The 22,356-nt window shown below is 45.1% G+C and overlaps 2 protein-coding genes across 2 annotated transcripts; both read right to left on the bottom strand.

Annotated features, from left to right (window-relative positions):
• Positions 1 to 237: 237 nt before the first annotated feature.
• On the bottom strand, positions 238 to 2,945 carry VKORC1 (vitamin K epoxide reductase complex subunit 1). The gene is made up of 3 exons (XM_027874830.1): positions 2,469 to 2,945; positions 1,377 to 1,486; positions 238 to 901 (listed from the first exon to the last, which is right to left on the bottom strand). Exons 1-3 carry the CDS (start codon positions 2,645 to 2,647, stop codon positions 681 to 683), a joined length of 510 nt encoding a protein of 169 aa, XP_027730631.1. The 5' UTR covers positions 2,648 to 2,945; the 3' UTR covers positions 238 to 680.
• Positions 2,946 to 4,914: 1,969 nt separating this feature from the next.
• On the bottom strand, positions 4,915 to 6,297 carry LOC114052114 (tripartite motif-containing protein 48-like). The gene is made up of 2 exons (XM_027874598.1): positions 5,795 to 6,297; positions 4,915 to 5,557 (listed from the first exon to the last, which is right to left on the bottom strand). The coding sequence occupies exons 1-2, from the start codon at positions 6,295 to 6,297 to the stop codon at positions 4,915 to 4,917; spliced, it is 1,146 nt and encodes a 381-aa protein (XP_027730399.1).
• Positions 6,298 to 22,356: the final 16,059 nt, after the last annotated feature.

The following is a 22,356-nucleotide window of genomic DNA, read 5'->3' as shown; positions in this document are numbered from 1 at the left end:
CTTCAGGGCAATGGAGGGATTACTCCCTGTGCTTGGGGCTGATACTGCCTGGAGCCTTGATGACTCTGCAAAGTGGGGAACAGGACTAAACAAAGTTTCAACACTGACTCACAACCAAACCAGCCCCCAGGCATCCTAAGGTGGGGACTACATGGCTCTGAACGCTGAAGCTACCAAGGGAAGGAAATGGGGCTAGTCTTGGCCCAAGGCAGAAAAAGAGTCCACATACCCATGCAATATGTCTTTATCATTTTCTTTATTGAATAGTATTGATTAGGCTGTCTCCCCTCCCCCCCCAATAGATAAGCAATTTTTATCCCAGCTTCTCCTAGAGGTGGTAGTCTAGGGGGGAGTTAGCAACTGACTCCAGAGACATATGGCACTGAGGAGTAGGGGGCCTGCCTAGATATCTCGGAAGCAGCTCATCTGTTTGGTGGCCAAATGGGGAATGGGGAAGGTCTTTGCATGTGGAAGGCAAGAGGAGATATGGTAGAGATTCAAGGGGAAGAGATCAAGGACAGAAAGTTAATAGAACATAGTCAAACACAGACTAAAGTGTGAGCAAGGATCCCGCCATCATCCTTCAGTCTTCACCCAAACGCCAGTAGCTGATGGTGTGGGCTCTTGAGTGAGATCAGAATTCAATTAGAGCTTGTTGATCCCCTCTAGGGTCACTGAAGTCACTGTCCCTTTTTATTTTGGTCCTGTAGTCCCAAGGGCTCCATTGCCTTCTTGTAGTTGAGTATAGCCAGGCCCAAATTGATGACATAGGTGGTGACACAAACCAGGCATAAATCATACAGCACAAAAAACAAGATCCAGGCTAGGTAAACTGAGCCCAAAAGAGAAAGCACGGAGCTGAACATCAAGACTGAGGAAGCCCATGGAGCACTGTAGCAGCCTGGGGAAAGAAGACATTGGCAGAGGAATGAACATTTTCCTCCAGGAAGTCTTGTTAGATTGCAGCAGTCCCACTTTGACTACCCCTTTTAATCATCTTCTAGCAAGGCAGGATACTGATCTATAACGATTACTGATAAACATTTGCATCAACAGTTTTAGTCTTTTTCCTGCTTCCATTCTTCATGAGTTTGTTCAGTCCTCAAGGACAGGGAAGGGTCTTTATCTAACTCTTTTACCAGTCCTTGGGAAGGAGATAGGGAAGGTCATGCCTAACTCTTGAGCTGGGCCCATAGGGGTCACTTGGGTCATTTTGCTAACTGGGAATGAGGGAAAGTGGAGGGGTTAGGGTCATAAAGAAAGATTCTAGGAAAGCATGGGTGGGGCTTCTGGGGAAAGAGGCAGGGACTGTGGAGAAGGGTGGGCACTGTGAGGAAGTGGGCTGAGTCTGTGGGTCAAAGGGACTTCCCACTCACCCAGAAGGAGTTGCTGGCTATAGAAGATAAGACCGAAGATGCTGTTGGACTGGTTCAGGATGCTGTCAGGACCCAGGAGGGGTTCCACCAGCCCAAAGCCCTTACTCCATCTGAAGGGTAGAGGAAGGGAGGGGGGAGGAGTCAAGGAGACTCAGGCTGAGAGGGGTGGCAACTGGACCCAGTCTCATCCCAGCTTACTGTTTCTGTGGAAGGGGTCAGATCCGGCAATTTGGGAATGCATATAGAACCCTCCCCAAAGGCTAGATTTCTGACAAAGCAGCAATGGATAGAATGCTAGGCCAGGAGGATGGAAGGCCTAAGTTCAAATCCCACCTCAGATACTTCCTAACTGTGTGACCCTGGACAAATCACTTTTGTGCTTCAGTTTCCTCACCAATCTCCCAAGAAGTGGTGAGGACCAAATAGATAATATTTGTAATTAGTACAGCACCTGCCACACAATGGGTGCCTAATAAATGCATGTCTCCTTCCTTCCTCCAAGACCCAATAGTATGAGCCCACTCAGAGGGGTTAAGTTCCCCACCCAAAATGCCACATGGAAGTAGTCCAATAGTGCTTGAATGGATGCCAGGGTCAAGCTAAAAAAGGGGGCCCCTCGGGCCTGGGCTCACTTCCAAGCACAGCTCCCAGGGTACTCTTAAATCTAAAGCAATTCTCTGCCCCGCTCCCTTCCCCACCTCGCAATCCCCAGGTTTGGACAAGGTTAAGAGGTCGAGGCTGTGAGCTTTTCCCTCCCACTGGGGTCCAGTCGTTAGGCCAATGACCCCTGAGGGAGGATGAGCCACGTCACACTTTCAAGATCAGCCGCAGCCTTAGTCATGGGAATGCAAGCCCCCTCGGACCCCTCCTGGCGCAGCAACCACCCTTCCTTCGCGCCATCAGGCACAGTCCCGGGGTGGAGGGGGACCCTCCGAGCCCCGAACCCTCTGCTTCGCCTACCCCACCCCGGACGGCAAAGGTAGCCCGGCCAGCGCTCTGCGTGGCCCCGGCTCCTCCCGCTCGCCCCAAGCCACCAGCACCCCCTTCCGTGCTTCATGCACCCCGCTCCCCGATGCAGCCCCGCGCGCTCACGGGGAGGAAAACACGCGGGAGCAGCTGATGGACTCGCCCACGTCGCAATAGGCGCGGTACTCCCGGCTCCGGGCGCGCTGCGCCTTCACGTGCAGTGCGTAAGCGGAGAGCGCGAGCCCCGCCAGGCAAAGCGCGAACCGCGCCCTTCCCGGGCTCCCCCAGCCGGCGGCAGACACCATGGTAGCTCCCCGCGGCAGCCAAAGGCCTGGAGCCAGAACCGAGACAAACAGCCACGGGCACAGCAGCGGGGAGGGGAGCGGTGGGGGCCACGCCCACTCCGCCCTGTGGCCCTGCCAGGCGATTGGCCCGTCGGTCCAAGGCTGCTCGTCCAATCCGGCAAGAGGCTTAGAAAGAAAAAAGAGAACGAGCTCCCTGCGCAAAGGCCGCTGGGAGTTGTAGGAAAAAAAAGTTGAAGCGCGTAAAGACTTTCGGGCTAAAAAGGAAAGCAAGGGAACAGATTTGGGAGCTGTAGAGTGGGACATGGAGAAACGGCGCGAAGGATGCTGGGAATTAATTGTAAACAAGGCGTGTTTAGGGATATCCGGGAGATCTAGTCTCGGGCGCATGCCTTGTTTTCTCTTTGCTTCTCTTTCCTCCTGGCGCCGGGGATGGAATCCAGTTAGAGCCTGTAGGGGTTTGCAACTCTTCTGGCTCAGCAAATAGGTGGGGCTCGGTAGGACTGTGCAGCCGGCCATGGCCACGAGGGGGCAGCATTGACCCGAGTGTCTGGCATCCTGTGACGAGTCTCACCTGGGGGAGTAGTTGGAATCTCCTGCCTGTAGCTCGGAAGGTGGGGAGGAGAAGCATCCCTCCTCCCCCCACCTCCCGCACCCCATGTGCTTAGGTCACCCACTGCCCTAGCCTCTCCCTGGACTTAGCGATGCTCTAGAACTCCAGGGGAGCCAGGAGGTCGGGGGCGGGGCGGGAAAAGGAGGGGATGTCAAGATGACGAAGGACACCTATAGCAGGACCTACCTGTTAAAGCACCTTCCAGGATGTTTTAACATCCCTTCGAGTCTCCAGACCAAATGAAGCGCTGATGTTTTAAGTATAAGCTCCAGAGAGCAAGTGGAAGTAATATGGGGGAGGGAGGGGGAGAGGTTTACCTCCCGTTCCCTCCAATTAATTTAATCACTCATTATCATCTGTATATAACTTTGTTCTCTTACTGGGAACAGTAGTCCCTATTATACTGAGTATAAGAGACCATTTTAAACTCCTTGAATACAGAATCAATATCTTAAAATATTTATATCATCTGGTTTAATAAGTGTAACCAGGAACTCAAGTCATTTGCATAAAATTCCCATTGGTGAAGATTGATTATTGACTGCTTCTAGCCTACACTAGGGGACAGAGTTGATAAGAGCTTGGGAGAGGAGAGACCCTGCTTCTGTCTTCCAGCTTCAGAGAGAAAAGCGTCTGGTTTCAGATTCTCTTCAAGGAAAGGTTCCCGAAAGGAGAGAAAGACTCTGGGAAGAAGCCCAGGTGTAGAAGTATGTCATTTATGGTTGCATAAATATTTGTTTGAATGAATATTCAGCCAAGCATTTATTATCAACAAACATTTTTTAAGTGCCTAGTGTGTGCCATGCACTGTGCTAAGGGCTGGGAATACAAAAAGAGGCTTCTTTCGGTGCTAGCAGTTTTCCCCAGAACTGAAAAGGATTGAACCAAGCAAACCACATTCCACAGTGATTTGAGATGAAGTCTTGCCAGGTCCAAAAGTCTTACTCACTGGGACACCTGGCGGCACTTGAAGCTGCAGATGATTCAAAAGCAGACAATAGCAACTCGAGGGAAGCCCAGTAGAGGCATTCCGAAGATAGTGGGATTTGAGCAGTCTTGAAGAAAGCCAGGGAAAAGAAGTAGAGTTGGAAAGGAGATTATTGTTGACAGGAGGGCAGCCAGTGCAAAGACATGGAAATAAAGGTGAAATATTCTGAGCAAGGAACAGCCAACATGGCTAATGTGGAAGGCAGGAAGGCAAGAAGATTGAAAAGGTAGGAAGGATCCAAGTGATAAAGGGCTTTAAACACCAAACAGAGAACTTTGTCTTTGATCCTGAAGGTATCAGGAAACTACTGGAATTTATTGAGTAGTTGAGTAAAATGGTCTTTGCTGTTGTTGTTTGGTCAGATCCAACTCTTCATGACCCCATTTGAGATTTTTTCTTTTTTTTCTTTTTCCCAATTCAACAAGCATTTATTAAACATTCTAGACACTGGGTGTACACAGAGCATAATGAAACAATTCCCGATATGACATAGCTTACATTCTACTGGGTCTAGAGAAAACATATACAAAAATGAAATAGGAAAAATTATTCTCTGTAGCAGGGCAAGTAGGTACAATTATTTTCATACAACAGAGTACTCAGGAATTGGGGTCATATAGTGCCTGAAGTCCATTTGGCCAATAATGTATATTTCTTGATTTCTCTCTATTAGGGGCAGATTGTAAGAGAGCAATCATTTGTCAGGACTTTCTTAGAAAGATAGAAAAAGGGCATGAGGGGTCCTGAGAATGAAGTGATAGGGAAAGTATAAATTAGATATTTATTTTTCACATGATAAAATGATATCTCTCCATGTTCATAGTCAAGGAAAATTCCCACCTTTAAGTTGGGCACATTGACCTGGCGGTATTTTATATGGACTTGGGAATAAAGATTATGCTGGGCTGTGGCATAAAGGTGGTAGGAATTGTGTATCTGTACAGTCCTAAGCATAAAGAAGTCTTGAGACTCTTTTGATTTTTTACAGATGCCAACACCCCAGATAGTGTTATTTGGCACCTCCACCTCCCAGTAATATCTCCCTGAAATAAAGGACTGAGTACCAAGAACTTGTGCAAAATCATTGTCAGGTGCTTCCTTCTGGACACCTCCATATTTCACACTCTTCAAATCCTCAGATATGATGAGACCTGGATCAGCTGTGTTGCAATCCAGAGTGATGTTCACTTTAAAATTGAAAATCCATTCCATAACTCCAGAGATGGGAAGGCTAGTCATGCATATGTGGAAGGGTTCTGTTTCCTTGTGTAGCACAAATGCATTCCTGTTTAAGACTCCTTTTATATCCTGGAGCAAATCCAGATCTGGTTTCTTACACTCCTCCTCTAACTCTGTGGTCCTCATCCTTAATTCTTGATCCTGGTCGGACAATCCACTAATTCTCTTGTTCAGTCCTTCTAAAATGGCCATCCCCTGTGTTTGGACATATGATAGGTATGCATTTTTCTCTTCACTTAGGAATTGTTTCATTTTCTGGAATTCAGACAAAATACTCTTCTTTTGAATTTCTATTTCTTCCTCCATCAATGCAGACTTAATCTTGTCATTGGCCATTTGTTGAACAACATTCTCAGTTTTCCTCCACAAATTAGTCACAGTTTCTTGGAGTTTCTGCCTGAAGTTCTCAGCAGCCTTATCTATGTGACAGAGCTTGTGAGCCTCATGCTCCTGGGATTGAGAACAGGACACACAGACTGGGCTCTGGTCATCCTCACAGAACAGCTTGTACACTTTCTGATGTACCTTGCACTTGCCATGTTTTTCAGGGTACTGCAAACAATGAGGTCTTAGTTTTTTGGCAATGGCTGCCAGTTTCCCAAGTCGAACATTGGTTTTGAAATCCATTAGCTGAGAGACACCCCTGCACTCTGGACAGGAGAAAGAGGTTGAGGCTTCCTGCCAGCTTCTGAGACAACCATGGCAAAAACTGTGGCCACACTCAATGGTCATTGGGTTTGTGAAGTAGTCCCTGCAGATGGAGCAGATGAGTTCTTTCTGGAGGTCTTCCATCAGCTCTGGGGAAGAGGCCATGTTTCCTTGTTTCTTCTGAGATGTTTTCTTCAACCTAAGCCTTTTTCTCTGCTTCCTGCACACACAGGAAATCTCCAAGTCTGCCTTATCCCAATCCTTTTATATATGCCTGGAACCCTGAGGCCCCTTCTTCCTTCAAGATATGAATTCCTGGTTCTTACCAGGACCTGAGGCTTGTTCATACATTAGTAACTGCTCCCTAGTAGAGCTGAGAACCAAGGCATTCACAGATCAAGGATACTCCTTTCTTTCCTGCTGCTCCTCCCTTTTCAGAATCAAATGCAGGTCATAACCTAAAGACAAAACACAAAACACAAATTGCTGTTTGTTCTTTGTTTTTGAAGAGGACCATGACAGCAGGGAGAGGTTACTATGTTAATTGGATTTAAGTAAGGGAGGGTTGTGAACCCAATAGCCAGATGTGGATCAGGAGAACTGGAGATGGCCTAGTTTGTTTTTTTTTTTCTTTTTGGTGAGGCCATTGGGGTTAAGTGACGTGTCCAAGGGCACACAACTAAGTAAGTGTCAAATGTCTGAGGCTGATTTGAACTCAGGTCCTCCTGACTCCCAAGACTCTATTTACTGAACCACCTAGCTGCCTCTCCCATTTGAGATTTTGTTGGCAAAGATACTGGAGTAGTTTGCCATTTCCTTTTCTACTTCATTGGTACAGATGAGGAAACTGAGGCAAACAGGATGAAGTAACTTGCCCTGGGGCACACAGTTGGTAAGTGAGGCCAGGTATGACTTCAGGCTCAGCACTCTACCCATTGTGCCACCTAGCTGCCCCTAAAATGGTCTTATCTACTCTTTAGAAAAATCTCTTCAGCAGTTTATTGAAGGATGAATTAGAATGAGGGGACATGAAGCAGGGAGACCAACTAGAGAGCTATTGATGAGAAATGCTGGGAAACCAAGAAAGCAGTCTGGCAGGAATTAGCCTTTGACCAACATCTTCCACCATGTCCACAATAAATTTACATATGACCTGAATAGTAAAGATCATACAATAAAAAATAATAAGAGAAGCAGAGTAAGGGGGCAGCTAGGTGGTAAAGTGGCTAGAGCACTGGCCCTGGAGTCAGGAGGACCTGAGTTCAAATCTGGCCTCAGACATATAACACTTACTAACTGTGTGACCCTGGGCAAGTCACTTAAACCCATTGCCTAGGCAAAAAAAAAAAGAAAGAAAGAAAGAGAAGCAGATTATATACCTTTCACAGATGAGTATGATGCAATTTAGGGGTTCAGGGGACCCCAAAATCACAAGATACGGGTCCTGCCCGAAAGAATTCGGCCCAAGCCTTCTCTCAGTCAAAGACAAGTTTTATTAGAACATTGTCATATTGGGCAGACTCTTAAGGAGTCTGAACATGAGTAAGCAGTGGCTAGATTACAAGAATCTCAGCATCTTACTGGAGACAAGATGGACCTTATATACAGAAAGCCTGTGGGAGGGATCTAGGAGTGGCCAAGTAGTTTGGGATGACAGGAGGAGGGGCTAATGAGATCTGGATGGGAGTGGCCAGTATGATGGAGAGGAGATTGGGTGTAGCCACAATGAAAGGCCAGTTGATGGGATTATAGCCTGAGGCTAACGCCAGAGATTTGGAAAGTCTAGGGTTTTTCCTTTCTGGGGCCCAGATCCCAACCCCATCAGGTAGAATGGGAATTCTAAACCAAACCAGGGAGAGAAGTAACTACAAAAGATAAAATGAGTAATTTTGACTAAATGAAATAGAAGAGCTTCTGCACAAACAAAATGCGTTAGAATAATAAAGGAAGGGGTTAACTGGGAACCAAACTTTCCATAAAACGTCTAGGATAAGAGTTTGTTATCCAACATAGATATCTAACAGAAATGTATTAGATGAAAAGCCATTCCCTAGTTGAGGTCAAAGGATATGAAGAAACAGTTCTCAAAAGAAGAATTTCAAATGATTAACAATCACATAAAAGAATGCTCCACATCACTAATAAGAGAAAAGTGAATCAAAATATCCCTGAGGTTTCACCTCACACAAACATACCAAGATGGCAAAGATGAGAAAAGACTGAATGGCAAATGTTGGAAGAGTTGTGGAAAAAACAGACATATGAGTAGATTGCTAGTGGTGCTGTGAATTAATACGACCATTTTGGAAAGCATTTTGGATTTATGCAAATGAAGTGGCTAAAATGTCCAAGCCCTTTTGATTCTGAGTTTCTGATGATAGGCATATAGCACAAGGAGGTCATTGATAAATTAGAAGGATCCATATACATCAAAATGTTAATAACAGCATTTTTACAGGGGAAAAAAGACATGGAATCAATGAAGAAGCCCATCAATTGGGTAATGGATAAACAAATTGTGACACATGGATGTAATGAAATAGTACTGTGCTGTAAGAAATGATAACTGCTGTAAGGAATGATAAATCTGTGATTAAGAGAAACAGAGGGACAAAAGTCGGAGTATAATCTATTTAATGGGAAGGCTAGTAATTATCTCAGCTATCAAAGACCCACCCATACAATCAAAGCATCCTTTGATACAGTTTGGTTAGATTGTTCATTACATGTCACCTGGTGCCAACTAAACTAAGACTTGTGATTGGCCCATTATTATGCTGACTTGTAACAAGGGTCTTCCAAAGTCCATGGCGACATAGAATTAGTCAACCCCCTTTGGAAAGTCCCCAACTCAGTATTCCCCTATACCAAAGAAACCCAGTGCTAGGAAAAACACCTCCTGATCAGGTTGAATTATGCTCCATTCATCTTCTTTAGCTCTTTCAAGAGGTAGGTTTGCTCAAAGTTATATGCATGGTCTCCTATGAATACTACCAAGGCCTATACAAAATAGTTCTGAATCTCAGCCTTTAGAAACTGATTACAGTGGTTACTGCTGTGATTAATAAAACTCTTAACTACTAATTTATCAATAATTGATTTCATATAACTATGATGCAGAGAAGCATGGAAAAACTTACATGAACTGATGAAATATGAAGTAACCAGATTCAAGAAAACAAAACACACTGGGAGAAAAAAAAGCAAAAAAACAAAAACCTCCCACAACACAATAAAAAGTGGATGTTGCGAAAATAGAATAGACTTGTCCCCAAAGAAGAAATGTGGGAAAATATTATCTCCCTTCTCTTTTCTAGAGGCAAGCAAGTTCATGAGTGTGGGACTTCCAATACATTCTCAGATTTTATTGATGTATTAATTAGTTTTGCTGATTTTTCCTCTTCCTTTTCTTTAAAAATTATATAAGACATAGTTCTCTGGAAGGGGGGACGGAAGGAATACGGGGAAGGGGATTTTGGTGATATTAAAAAATATCAATACAATTTTTTTTTTAAAGAAGGCTATTCTAAATTGTCTAGACCAGAGGTGATAAGAGCCTCTACCTATGGTGCTGGCCATGTGAGTGAAGAGAGGAGGACTTAAAGAAGAGATCTAGTGGAGGTAGGAATGACAAGTTCTTTTTTTTTTAGGCAGTTGGGGTTAAGTGACCTGCCCAGGGTCACACAGCTAGTAAGTGTCAAGTGTTTGGTCTGAGGCCAGATTTGGACGCAGGTCCTCTTGACTTCAGGGCCGGTGCTGTATCCACTGCACTGCAGAATGACAAGTTCCGGTAATAGATTGGATATGTGGGGTGAATGAGAGTGAGGCATTGAAGATGACACCAAAATTGAAAGCCTGCCTGTCTGGGATAATGGTGGTATCTTCAAGAGTAAATGGAAGAGTAAAGTTTGGGAAAAAATATAATGAGTTCTTTTTTGGGCATGTTGAGTATGAGATGTGTGAAAGCATATTTCAAAATCACTTTGTAAAACTGAAAATATTAATAAATAATATTTCTCTGATCTCATAAAGTGCCCTTTCTTTACTTTTCTGGTTGAAGATGGGATAGCTCAGTACCCCCCCAAAAAAAGTTTTAAGAATGGTAATTGATGCGGTTTAGGGGTTCAGGGGTGCTGGGACCCCAAAATCACAAGACACGGGTCCTGCCCTAAAGAATTCGACCCAAGCCTTCTTGCAGCCAAAGACAAGGGTTATTGAAGATTTGCCATATTAGTTAGACTCTTAAGGAATCTGAGCATCTATGGGCTATTGGCTACGTTCTAAGAATCAGCGCAGTGGCTAGATTTTAAGAATCTAAGCATCTTAATGGAGACAAGATGGACCTTATATACAGAAAGACTGTGGGAGGGATCTAGGAGTGGCCAAGTAGTTTGGGGTGACGGGAGGAAGGGTCTCAGGAGATCTGGATGGAAGTGGCCAGTAAACTGGGGTGAACAGAACTCCTGGGACCTGGACAATGGAGCCTACCTAGGATTAAGTGTGGGAAATGGTCAGGGGCCATAGGGAGGTAAAATAACGGAGGGGAGATTGGGTGTAGCCACAGTGAAAGGCCAGTTGATGGGATTATAGCCTCAGGGGAACACCAGAGATTTGGCCACGTGGGAAAGTCCAGGGTTTTTCCTTTCTGGGGTCCAGATGTCAACCCCATTAGTAATCAAAAATTTAATGAAGAGTACCTCCTGTCTAGATAAATTCATTTTAGTTGGACTTCAGAAAGTAGTCTCTTCTTTATTCTCTGAAGGGATTAGATTAATATCTACTCTAGGAAAAGTCCAACTAAGTCTTTTCCATTGAAAGGGAGATTCCTGGCCCACCTCCCATTCACTAAAGATTCTAGATGTAGATCTCTAGGAAAAGCCCCATTGATTCCTCCAGAGGAGTTAGGGAGAAATGAGAGGGTGACTTGGTTACTCAACTATTTCTGACTGTTAATCTAGAACTGTATTTTTATATATTGTCATTTTTTTCTTCAGAGTCAGTTAAGTGCCTACTATGTGCCAGGCACTGTGTTAAGCACTAGGGATGCAAGGAAAGGCATAATACAATCCCCTTCCTCAAGAAGCACACAATCCAATGGGGGCAGAACACAGATAAATATGAAAGGGTCAGTAGGGAGGTTACCCTGTGAGCATGGGCATGATGAAGTCCTGCCAGATTTGGAGAAGGAGATTATCTAATGGGTTAATTTCAGAATTGATTTCATCTCAAAGAATGAGTTTCTGCAAATCATGAAGTTTAGGAAAGCATCTGGGTGGGAACAATTCCTATCTTACCTAAAATTGTTGTGGGGCAGAGACACATCCGAGGTCTTCGGAAAACGATGTCATTTTGAACAGCTCTTTCTAAGCCAGAAATATGGTGAATTTGGGGAGTCAATCTTCTCTAGTTAAGCTTCCTATCTCCCTTTTCCCGCTGTGCACCAGACCTCCCCATGTTCCCCAGAAGTGTGAGAGACAGTTGAGCTGAATTTTTTGACATCAGGGAATTATGTCAAGCAACTTGTCATAATTTGGTTACTGCTAAAATAAATTAGCTATTGTAGGTTATTGTTTTAATGTGTAAACTTGCAAAAAAAAACTTGTTTGGGTTTTGTATAAAAATCTCTAATGATTGGCTTTTTACACCAGGACAAATTTAAGTTTGAGATGTAAATCCTGGAAAAGTTTTTCCTAAACTGTGATTAGTAAAAATTGCTGTTTGAGGTAAAAGCTCATAGGATTTTATTTTGAATTGTCTGATGGGTCATAATCCATCCATAATCAATAATCCAACATCTTGAGAGAAATGTCACAAGCTACTCAGAGAATGCGATACTGGTGGGAAGTCAGCATCAGGAAAAGTTGAGAGGACAATTTTAGCCTCAGTCTAAGATGGGATCCTCCTGGCTCAGTTTCCCCATTATGTTCCTTTGAAAGGGAATGTTACCCACCTGGCTATTCCTGAGTCTGGCTATGAAGTGGATTTGATACTGTATGATTGGAAAACTGAATTATCTGAATCTAAGCAGAGCTAAGGATGTTTTATCCTCTCAAAGTTGGGCCCTAAATCTGGGCCCTGAAGTCTTTTCTGTCAGATTTGTGTCTTCTAGACTACAGGCCATTCACCTACAGTTGGTAGCAAACAGCAAGTACCAGCTAATGTCCCCACATCGTTCCCTGGATGCAGCCTGTGCTCGGTTCCAGTCAACCTCATTTTTGGGACCCTCTTGAGGCAGGGACAGCTCTACACCCCTTGCCAGCAGGAAGCAGTTTCAGAAGCTGAGACCTTCACCCCTTACTCCAAAAGAATTTGGGTCCCATTTGTTTGAGGGGGGAATGATGGAGTTGGGATCTGGGCCCCAGAAAGGAAAAACCCTGGACTTTCCCACATGGCCAGATTTCTGGTGTTCCCCTGAGGCTATAATCCCATCAACTGGCCTTTCATTGTGGCTACACCCAATCTCCCCTCCATTGTCTTGCCTCCCTATGGCCCCAGGCCACTTCCCACCCTTGGTAATTCTATTATCTCATGGATTACTTGACCACTCCTAAATCCCCCCCACAATCTTTCTGTATATAAAGTCCATCTTGTCCATTAAGATGCTCTGATTCTTACAATCTAGCTAATAGCCCACAGATGCTCAGATTCCTTAAGAGTCTAGCTAACATGGCAAATCTTCAATAAACCTTGTTTTTGGCTGTAAGAAAGCTTGGGTCGAATTCTTTTGGGCAGGACCTGGATGTCGTGATTTTGAGATTCCAGGACCCCTAACCTCTAGACCACACCATATCCAAGAATCAGATTAATGTTAAATTAAATAAAATTATCTCCGGCAGACTGGTTCCTAAACCCAAAGTGCTCTAATGTCCCCAAAACGGGCCATGCCTCATAATTTTCCAGCTGATACTGAGGCCAAATGGTGTTGCAAAAGAATACCAACCTTGTCTTTTGTAGTTCTTTAGAGAAACTAAATTTTTCCCAATTTCGTAAAATACAGCCCAAAGGCAAATCTTCAGGAATTGAAGAGGATTGAGCCTTTGCGGGTATGGGGACTGGAAGTCCCTCCCCCCTTAAAAAAAAGATTTAGGAATAAGACTCAGGAAACAGACAAAAAAGTCAAAAATCCAAAGAAGTACGTTAAGTTTTCCCAAGTCTCTGGCGCTGAGAGAATTGAGAGGTTTTCCACCCTGGATCTCAAAGATGCCTTTTTCTGCATACCTCTTCACACAGATTGCTTTTGAATGGACACTACCTGGGAAACTAAGTCCTTGTCAGCTAACATGGACAGTCTTACCCCAAGGTTTTCGGGATAGCCCTCATTTATTTGACCAGGCTTTGGGGAGGGATTTAAGGGATCTGGAACTACAGGACAGTAGCTTGATTCAGTATGTGGATGATATTCTAATTAGTAGCCCCACTCGGGAGGCTTCTCTGGCTGCTGCAACAGAGGTTTTTAATTTCTTGGGCACTCGAGGCTATAGGGTCTTTTTGAACAAAGTCCAGATAGCATGCCAGTCTGTAAAGTATCTGGGTCATGAACTAATACCCACCTCTCACTCCTTAACTTCAGAGAGGAAAAAGACAATCCTCTCTATCCCTGTCCCAGCCACTAAGAAACAACTTAGAACTTTTCTAGACATGGCTGGATTTTGTAGACTCTGGATCCCTAATTTTGGTCTTATTGCTAAGCCCCTTTATGACTCTACCCATGGCCCTGACTCACTCCCTCTAGAATGGGGCCCTGACCAGGCTAAAGCTTTCGAGACTTTAAAAACTAAATTGACCACCACGCCAGCATTAGCTCTACCCAATCTAGAAAAACCTTTCACTCTGTATGTGGATGAAAGGAGAGGGCAGGCTTTGGGAGAACTAACCCAGTTCTTAGGGCTTGATCCTAGACCAGTTGCTTATTTTTCAAAACAATTAGACTCTGTAGCTGCTGGATGGCCTGCATGCCTCCAGGCAGTGGCTGCTACAGTTATTCTAACTGAGGAAGCTTCTAAACTTACACTTGGCCAGCCCCTGGAAGTCCTGACTCCCCACTGGGTTCAGAGCATCCTGGAAGCAAAGGGCCATCAGTGGCTGGCTAGTGGCAGGCTCACCAAATATCAAGCCTTGCTCTTAGATAACCCTTGACCTAATTCTTCCAGTCTGCTGCACACTCAACCCGGCAACTCTCCTCCCAGATAGTGCCCCCTCAGATACTCTAGTTCGTGATTGTGAGGAGACTTTAGACTGTGTTTATGCCAGTGGATCTGATCTAAAAGACTCTCCTCTCCCAAATCCCGAATTAGTGTGGTACCCAGATGGTTCAAGTTTCATTGAACAAGGGGTTAGGAGAGCTGGGTATTGCCTCCACCAAACTATAGAGGCAAAACCCCTGCCCCCTGGGACCTCTGCCCAGAAGGCAGAATTAATAGCACTCACTAGAGCCCTAGAGCTAGGGGAAAACAAAAGTGTAAATGTTTATACTGATTTGAAATATGCTTTCCATGTTCTACATGCCCATGGAGCAATTTGGAAAGAAAGGGGATATCTGACAGCAAAAAATTCCCCTATTAAACATGCCCAGGAGATTTCAGGTCTCCTCCTAGCTGCTCGAAAGCCATCTGAGATAGCTGTTATCTTTTGTAAAGGCCACCCAAAAGGGGAAAGAGATCAGGCCATAGGAAATTGCCTAGCAGACACTGCAGCAAAGAACTCGGCTCGCCAATTGACTATATTGGCTCCTTTATTCCCACAGTTCGCTGACTCCTTCACACCTTCCTACAGCCCTCAAGAACCAGGCTCTTGCTAAAAAAAGAGGATACTCTCCTCCTCTGGGTGCTTTCAGACACCCTCAGGCCAACTCCTTATCCCAGAAGGGAGCCAGTGGGAGCTTCTTTTTGGCTTACACCAGTCCACACACCTGGGGAAGAATGCTCTCCAGTCTCTGATACAGCCCATTTTCACTGGCAGTAAGTTGGGAGAAACAATACGACAAGTTTGTCGGGCTTGCCCAACTTGTGCCCAGGTAAACCCTGAAGGGCCAGTCAAACCTCCACCCCTTTTAAAACCTATTCAAAGGAGGGGTACCTACCCGGGTGAAGACTGGCAAATAGACTTTACACATATGCCCCCATGCAGGGGTTTCAAATTTCCTTTGGTTTTTGTTGACACCTTTACTAATTGGGTGGAAGCTTCTCCTTGCAGAATTGAAAAGGCTCAGGAGGTATCGAAGCTTTTATTGAAGGAAATTATACCTTGTTTTGGGTTGCCCAGCTCCTTACAGAGTGATAATGGCCCTGCTTTTGTTTCACAGATAACCCAGGGTGTGGCAAAGATACTTAAAATCACTTACCTTCTCCATTCAGCCTGGAATCCCAAATCCTCTAGTAAAGTAGAGAAAATGAATCATACCCTTAAGCAAATCCTTACTAAACTGTGCATAGAAACCAGAGAAGATTGGATTAAGAATCTCCCAGTTGGGCTACTCAGAGTCCTTATCACACCTCAGGAAAATATCAAGGTTAGCCTCTTTGAGCTTTTGTATGGGAGGCCTTTCCTAACCTCTGACGTCGTGTAGACACAGGACAGCATTTGATCACTCAATTTGCAACTCAGTTAGGAGCTGTCAGGAACACCCTAACAGAATATGCTGACAAGCATCTTCCAAAACCTTTTGGCTGTGAAAAGGTGCTTCCTGCCCCAGTACAACCTGGAGATTGGGTCTATTTAAAGTCATGGAAAACCCAAAAGGGAGAACAATTAGATGTCAATTGGAAGGGACCCTACAGAGTCATACTCACCACTCCTACAGCAGTAAAACTCTTGGCCTCCCTAGCTGGACTCATAATTCTAGGATTAAACCAGTGTCATCTCTTGGTCCCTCCCCAGAGACTCCAGAATACACCTGTGAGCCCTTGGGGGATCTGAAGCTGTTGTTTAGAAAGGCCCCTGGCCCTCTTAGAAAGGCTGCTGGCCCTCTCCAGCCGACAGGTGGATAAAAAGAAGAGAAATCATAATGCTTTTTTTTTCTCTCTATACTCCTTTTGTAACATTCTTGCCTTCTAGGGTTGGAGCCATCAACTCCCAGATGATATCAACCAACGGAGTCTAAGGTCTCTAGCCCACTGGACCCAGCCATGGGTCTGACTCCTTAAACAAAATGGTACCTCGAGAGGCAAGGACAGCTTTACGCCCCTTGTCAGCAGGAAGCAGTTTCAGAAGCTGAGACCTTCACCCCTTACTCCAAAAGAATTTGGGTCCCATTTGTTTGAGGGGGGAATGATGGAGTTGGGATCTGGGCCCCAGAAAGGAAAAACCCTGGACTTTCCCACATGGCCAGATCTCTGGTGTTCCCCTGAGGCTATAATCCCATCAACTGGCCTTTCATTGTGGCTACACCCAATCTCCCCTCCATTGTCTTGCCTCCCTATGGCCCCAGGCCACTTCCTACCCTTGGTAATTCTATTGCCTCATGGACTACTTGGCCACCCCTAGATCCCTCCCACAATCTTTCTGTATATAAAGTCCATCTTGTCCATTAAGATGCTCTGATTCTTACAACCTAGCCAATAGCCCACAGATGCTCAGATTCCTTAAGAGTCTAGCTAATATGGCAAATCTTCAGTAAACCTTGTTTTTGGCTGTAAGAAGGCTTGGGTCAAATTCTTTTGGGCAGGACCCGGGTGTCATGATTTTGGGATTCCAGGACCCCTAACCTCTAGACTGCATCAGAAGAGTCATCATAGACAAGGTCTTGCTTTGAGTGTGGTTCTTTATGCCCCTACCCTGGAATGTCAGAGAGTATCACTTGAAGAAAACTTACGTTTGATTTATGGCTTCAATCTCTCAAAAATGGAGAAAGGGATTCAATGTACAAGATAGATCAAGTATAGAACAACTATTTCCTTCACACAAAAGAAATACTTCTGTGACACCCCCACCCCAGTGGTGGGGGATACTATATAAGTGACTACTCCTGTAAGGGATAGGCTATGGAGTCAGGTTCCTACTGTTACGGTTTGAGAGGTTGAGACCCCTCAAAGACTGAAGTACAGGATGGGGTCATCTGGAATGAATTCACAGACTCAAACATTCTTTAAGTCAAGTTGGCAAAAAGTTTATTGTTACGCTTTTCATCGAGCAAGGATTCTTAAGGAAACTGCAACTTTAGAAGGGTACAGTTAAAGTTTATATAGGATAAAATATAATAAAACATGTGTCAAATATGCTAACTAGGTGATTCAGGGTGGGATTAGGGAGTGGTCAGTTCTTAAAGGAACATGCCCTTCTTGTATCTACTGCCCAGGTGTTTTACCCAGAGTTCACTAGGAAAAGCCCACAAGGGGGGCCACATGGAGGTGTTAACGAGAGTTCAGGGGTAACTCAGAGTTGTACAGTCTGCCACCAGTCAATGTCATTTGACAAGATAGATGTAGAGAGTATACAAATGTCTTAGGTCTAGAATACAGATAATGAGGAGTCCAGGATGTAGACAATGAGGTAGGGCAGTAGTATAGACAGTCCAGTGGGTACGAATATCTTTATGACCCAGTGCAAAGTCAGTTCAAATTAATACCTTCAGGTACTGTTTGTAACTGTGCCAGTGAGAGAGATAAGGGTCTTGCTAGGGCCCACTCATGAGTAATTGCTAGGCACAGTGTCCTTGGGCTGGGGAGAAACTGCCAGGGATAGTGTTTCTGAGGCTAGGGAGAAACATGGTCATGAAATTGGGGTCCCAGTACAACCACCCAAGCACCTCATCACTACCATTATAGTTTAATACCATCCCCTCCATCCTTAGCATCCCCCAGCCCTAGTGAAATTCCCCTTAGCAATTAGCCATGGGGACTATTAGCTCATAGCAAAGGCATTGACTAAGATTGCATAGTAGGAAGAGTAGATAATAAAATGTCTTCTACCTAGGGAATGCAACCCAACAGATATGTGAAAAGAATAGGCACAACAGAGTACAATGGTAACAAAGCACACATTTTGCTAAGACAGCTCCTGCCTTTGGTACTTTAGGACCTTGATATTCTTTCTTTCTTCAAAGAGTTTTTCATTCAGCTTCCCCGGGGGAAAAGTATATCTGATGAGGTCTCAGCTGTGTTCCCAGAGTCTGATCTCCGCAGCTCAACTCTTATTTGCCAGTGAATTCTCTTGCATTCACTGTCAGTTCTCCTCTCTGCTGCCAGGGGTCATACTTCTTGAGACTGCTAAACTGCAGCTGACTCCCTCTCTGTTTTAGTTGGTCTGGAGACTGTGTGTCTGCTCCTTGCTGGCTGTTTCCCTTTGTCTAGAATTCTCTCAACCTAATGGACGCTCTAACTGCTGGATTCGGGTATAGTTCTGCTGATGGATGCCATGGCTGATAGTAACGAGAGGAGAGAAACCCCTCTTCCTGCTGCCACCCTGGTGTAGCCCGTAGGACCATACCCCAGAAAGCTGCTCTGAGCCTGGCATTCTCCTAATTCATTCTTACTAACTCAAGTCGTGCCATTGGACATTTATTAAGTGCCTACTATGTTCCAGGCACGTGCTAAGTGTTTGGGATACAAAGAAAGGCAAGAACAGTCTCTGATTTTAAGGAGATAACATGCAAATCGCTATGTACAAACAAGATAGATAGATATGATAAATTGGAGATAATGCCAGAGGGAAGGCAGTAACATCAAATAGGACTGGGAAATGATACTTGCCAAAGGTGGGATTTTAGCTGAGATCTGAAGGCAGCGTGGACAGCTGGGAGGTGAAGGTGAGGAGGAAGGGAATTCCAGGAATAGGGGTAGCCAGTGAAAATGCTTGTCAGAAATGAAGTGTTTTATTGGAAGAGCAGCAAGGGACCGATTTGTTTCTGTATCTTCCATGCCTAGAACAGTGCCTGGCATATAACAGGTGTCTAATAAATGCTTCTTCTTGAGTGAGATTGGTGAAGACCCCTCATAAAATTTAAACTTAAATGAGTAAAATAAGGTAAAGACCCCTAATAATAATATATGTGTGCCCAGGATCTGAAATAAACAAGATGTACTAAGAGGATACTTGAAGGAGGGAAAGGCAGGTGCAAACTATGTAACGATTCTGTAATTTCCACTGCTGTTGCTGGGGTAGTTTTTTCATGTTTAGATTGTGCCCTCTGAAGCCCAGCCAATGGTGATAAGAGGTAGGGGGCTAGGGAGGTGTTGTGGTTAGAATCTATAAAAATGCTTGCTTGACCAACAACCCCTGCCGTCTTGCATCGAACTGCCTTTCCGTATGAGTCGCCCTTCTGGAGAACGCAATAAAATCCTTTCTACTTTCTACCTGGAGAAGCCTCTGAATTAATTTGGGTAAGGGTCATCGCTGTCCCACACAGCACCAGAGTGCATTGGCCGGGATAATTTCCCTCCTGGAGGGGGGTGTTCTCACTGAGCTCCTTGGGCAGGTACCCACCTGACGGATTTCTCCGGCGGTCCTTGGATCTCGGTGGGGAGGACTTACTCCGGCTGGGTAAAGGATCTGGAAGACAGGAACTCGGAGAAAGTAGAAACGAGAGTGAAAGGAGCTCCAACTGTGCTAGCAAAGACCACCGAATAAAGGAAACTGAACTTTGGTCATGTAAGTTGTGCGCACAACCCAGGTAAGCAAGATCCAGTGAGTCCTCTGGGCAAGATTTGGTGAGCCCCTGGGTGACCTGTTAGGGGAGAGGGGGAGGTATAAGTGGTTCGAGTCCGTAAGACTCCCGCTCCCTGGAAATTTTGGTGAGACAAAGTGAGTCCTCAGAAAGGGGACAAGAACTCCTGAACCATGGGAAAGGAACAGTCTAAGGTAGCTAGCACGAAAATCTTCCCAATATCCCGGAGGATAGTCCTCTGGGGAGCAGACTTAAAGATTGGGATGAATGATTCAAATATAAGGGAAAAGATAAAAAGAAGATGATTAAATACTGTTGTATTGTTTGGGGCGGCATCCCGCTCTGAGGAAAGGTATTCTGGCCAAAATAGGATCCTCTGAGGACCGGGTATGCCAACAACTAAATTTACTGTTAATTATAAAAGTCCATTTAATTCAGAAATATGCGGCTTTATGGCTGCTGGTGGCAGGACAATTTGTACTGATAAAACAGGAGAAGGAGAAGCCAAAAAAGGAATTAGAAGAACATAAGCCCCATCCTTGGGACCCCCTCCTCTCGTTGCCCCCACCATATGTCCCTCCACTACCAGCTCTGCCCACGGTTGTAGGGGGACTGGAATCTCCTGCCCCACTCTCACTTGCAGAGGAGGGAACCAATAGTAACCTAATTGATTTCAACCCATCCACTCCTCACGGCCCTCTCAGGAGAGAGCTTAAGCAATCAGGGATCAGGAGAATTTTCCCCTTCTCTCCAAGACCAAGGTTGAATCCTTTCCCCTAAGAGAGGTCCTGATAGCACGGGGAGGATTAGGGTTTGTGAACGCCCCTTTGAGCACCACAGAGGTGACAGGGTTTAAAAAGGAGATGAAATCATTGCTAGAAGACCCTGTGGGTTTGGCAGAACAAGTGGATCAGTTTCTCTGGCCCTTACACCTGGCCAGAGTTAATGTCAGTCATAAGGATCCTTTTCACAGGGGAAGAACAAGGGCTGCTATGAGGGCTTGGGATGATGCTCACCCAATGGCACAAGGAGGACCTAGGAGAGAGCAGAAATTCCCCCTTCAGGACCCAGGGTGGGATCATAACGACGCAGCCCATAGGGAAAATATGAAAGATTTGACAACGATGATTGTCTAGAGGATTAGAAATGCAGTCCCCCAGAGTCAGAATATGAATAAAGTGGCGGGGGTCAAGCAAGAAAAGGATGAGACCCCCTCCGCTTTTCTGACCAGACTTAAGGAGTGTATGAGGAAGTTTTCTGGGCTGGGTGAGCATGACCCCACTGCCCAGAACTTATGGAGGGTATATTTCGTTACCAATTCTTGGCCAGACATTAGTAAGAAGTTAGAGAAAGAGGACGGGTGGAAGACAAAGCCTCTAGATGAGTTACTAGAGATGGGTCAGAAGGTATATGTGGCCAGGGGATCAGAAGAGAAAAGAGAGAGGGATAAGAACACCAAAATCATGTTACAGTCTCTGAAACAACAAGGGGAACAAACTACAGTGATGCTTCAGACCGTACAGACGGTAGCTAGGTCAGTGATGAAACCACAGGCAAAATTATCAAATTCTTATGGCAGAGGAAGAGGAAGGGGGTTTAGACCCCCTGGGGAGAGAATGGAGCAGGGTCCCTTAACCTGTTTTGAATGTGGGCACGAGGGCCATATGAGAAGGGAATGCCTTTCACAACAGTCTGAACAGAGGGTTTTCTCCCTTAGGGAACTGGAAGATTAGGGGTGTCAGGGGTTCATCAAAACGACCCACCCAGAGCCCTTGATAAATTTAAGGGTGGGACCAAAAAAAGAAGAATTAGTGTTCTTGATTAACACTGGGGCCACTAGATCTTCAGTGATACAGTTGCCCCAAGGGACTCAATTATCCAAAGATACTCTACTTATTTCTGGGGTGAAGGGAGACACCTTTACTGTTCCCCTTACTGAAATTATTGAATTTGAATGTGAAGGAATAGCAGTTCTTGGGAGACTTCTTTTGATACCGGGGGCAGGGATCAGTTTGCTAGGCAGGGATCTGATTACCAAACTCTCAATTCAGTTAAAACCTCAAGGAACCCGAATTATCCCTACAAAAAGGATGCTAGTGTTAAGAGAAGGGGAGGAAGAAGAAATCGACCCCAAGGTCTGGGCACAATCCCATAATTGGGGGCGGGTAAAGATCACCCCAATTAGAATCACATTGAGAGACCCGACAGTGACAGTTAGGGTCCAGCAGTATCCCATTCCTCTGGATGGAAGGAAGGAGGGGTCTCCAGCCTGTTATTCAAAGACTTATAAAGGATGGGATGTTGGAACCTTGTATCTCCCCTTTTAACACCCCAATTCTGCTAGTCAAAAAAGGGGATGGATCTTATAAGCTAGTACAAGACTTAAGGGAGATTAACAAGGTGGTCCTCTCCTCCCATCTGGTAGTACCCGACCCTTACACCATTGTGGGAAAAATTCCTGAAGATAGTCGGTGGTTCAGTTTATAGATTTGAAGGATACATTCTGGGCTTGCCCATTAGACCCTGAAAGTAGGGATATTTTCACCTTTGAATGGGAAGACCCAGAATCAGGCAGAAAGCAGCAAGATAGATGTGTGTTTTGCCCCAGGGATATACTGAGTCAC

This window comes from Vombatus ursinus, unplaced genomic scaffold (assembly GCF_900497805.2).
Source record: "Vombatus ursinus unplaced genomic scaffold, bare-nosed wombat genome assembly UNPS02014807.1, whole genome shotgun sequence".
Lineage (NCBI taxonomy): Eukaryota > Metazoa > Chordata > Mammalia > Diprotodontia > Vombatidae > Vombatus > Vombatus ursinus.
Note: the sequence above shows the minus strand (reverse complement) of the source record. Positions and strands in the feature narration are given on the sequence as shown.

Excerpts from the sequence above, each read along its gene's own strand:
- VKORC1 (XM_027874830.1), bottom strand. The coding sequence starts at position 2,647 with ATGGTGTCTGCCGCCGGCTGGGGGAGCCCGGGAAGGGCGCGGTTCGCG. Across the intron at positions 1,487-2,468 it reads TCCCGCGTGTTTTCCTCCCC|ATGGAGTAAGGGCTTTGGGC; the intron begins GTGAGCGCGCGG and ends TCTACCCTTCAG. Across the intron at positions 902-1,376 it reads TAGCCAGCAACTCCTTCTGG|GCTGCTACAGTGCTCCATGG; the intron begins GTGAGTGGGAAG and ends TTCTTTCCCCAG.
- LOC114052114 (XM_027874598.1), bottom strand. The coding sequence starts at position 6,297 with ATGGCCTCTTCCCCAGAGCTGATGGAAGACCTCCAGAAAGAACTCATC. Across the intron at positions 5,558-5,794 it reads AATGACAAGATTAAGTCTGC|CCAGGATATAAAAGGAGTCT; the intron begins ATTGATGGAGGA and ends TCTGGATTTGCT.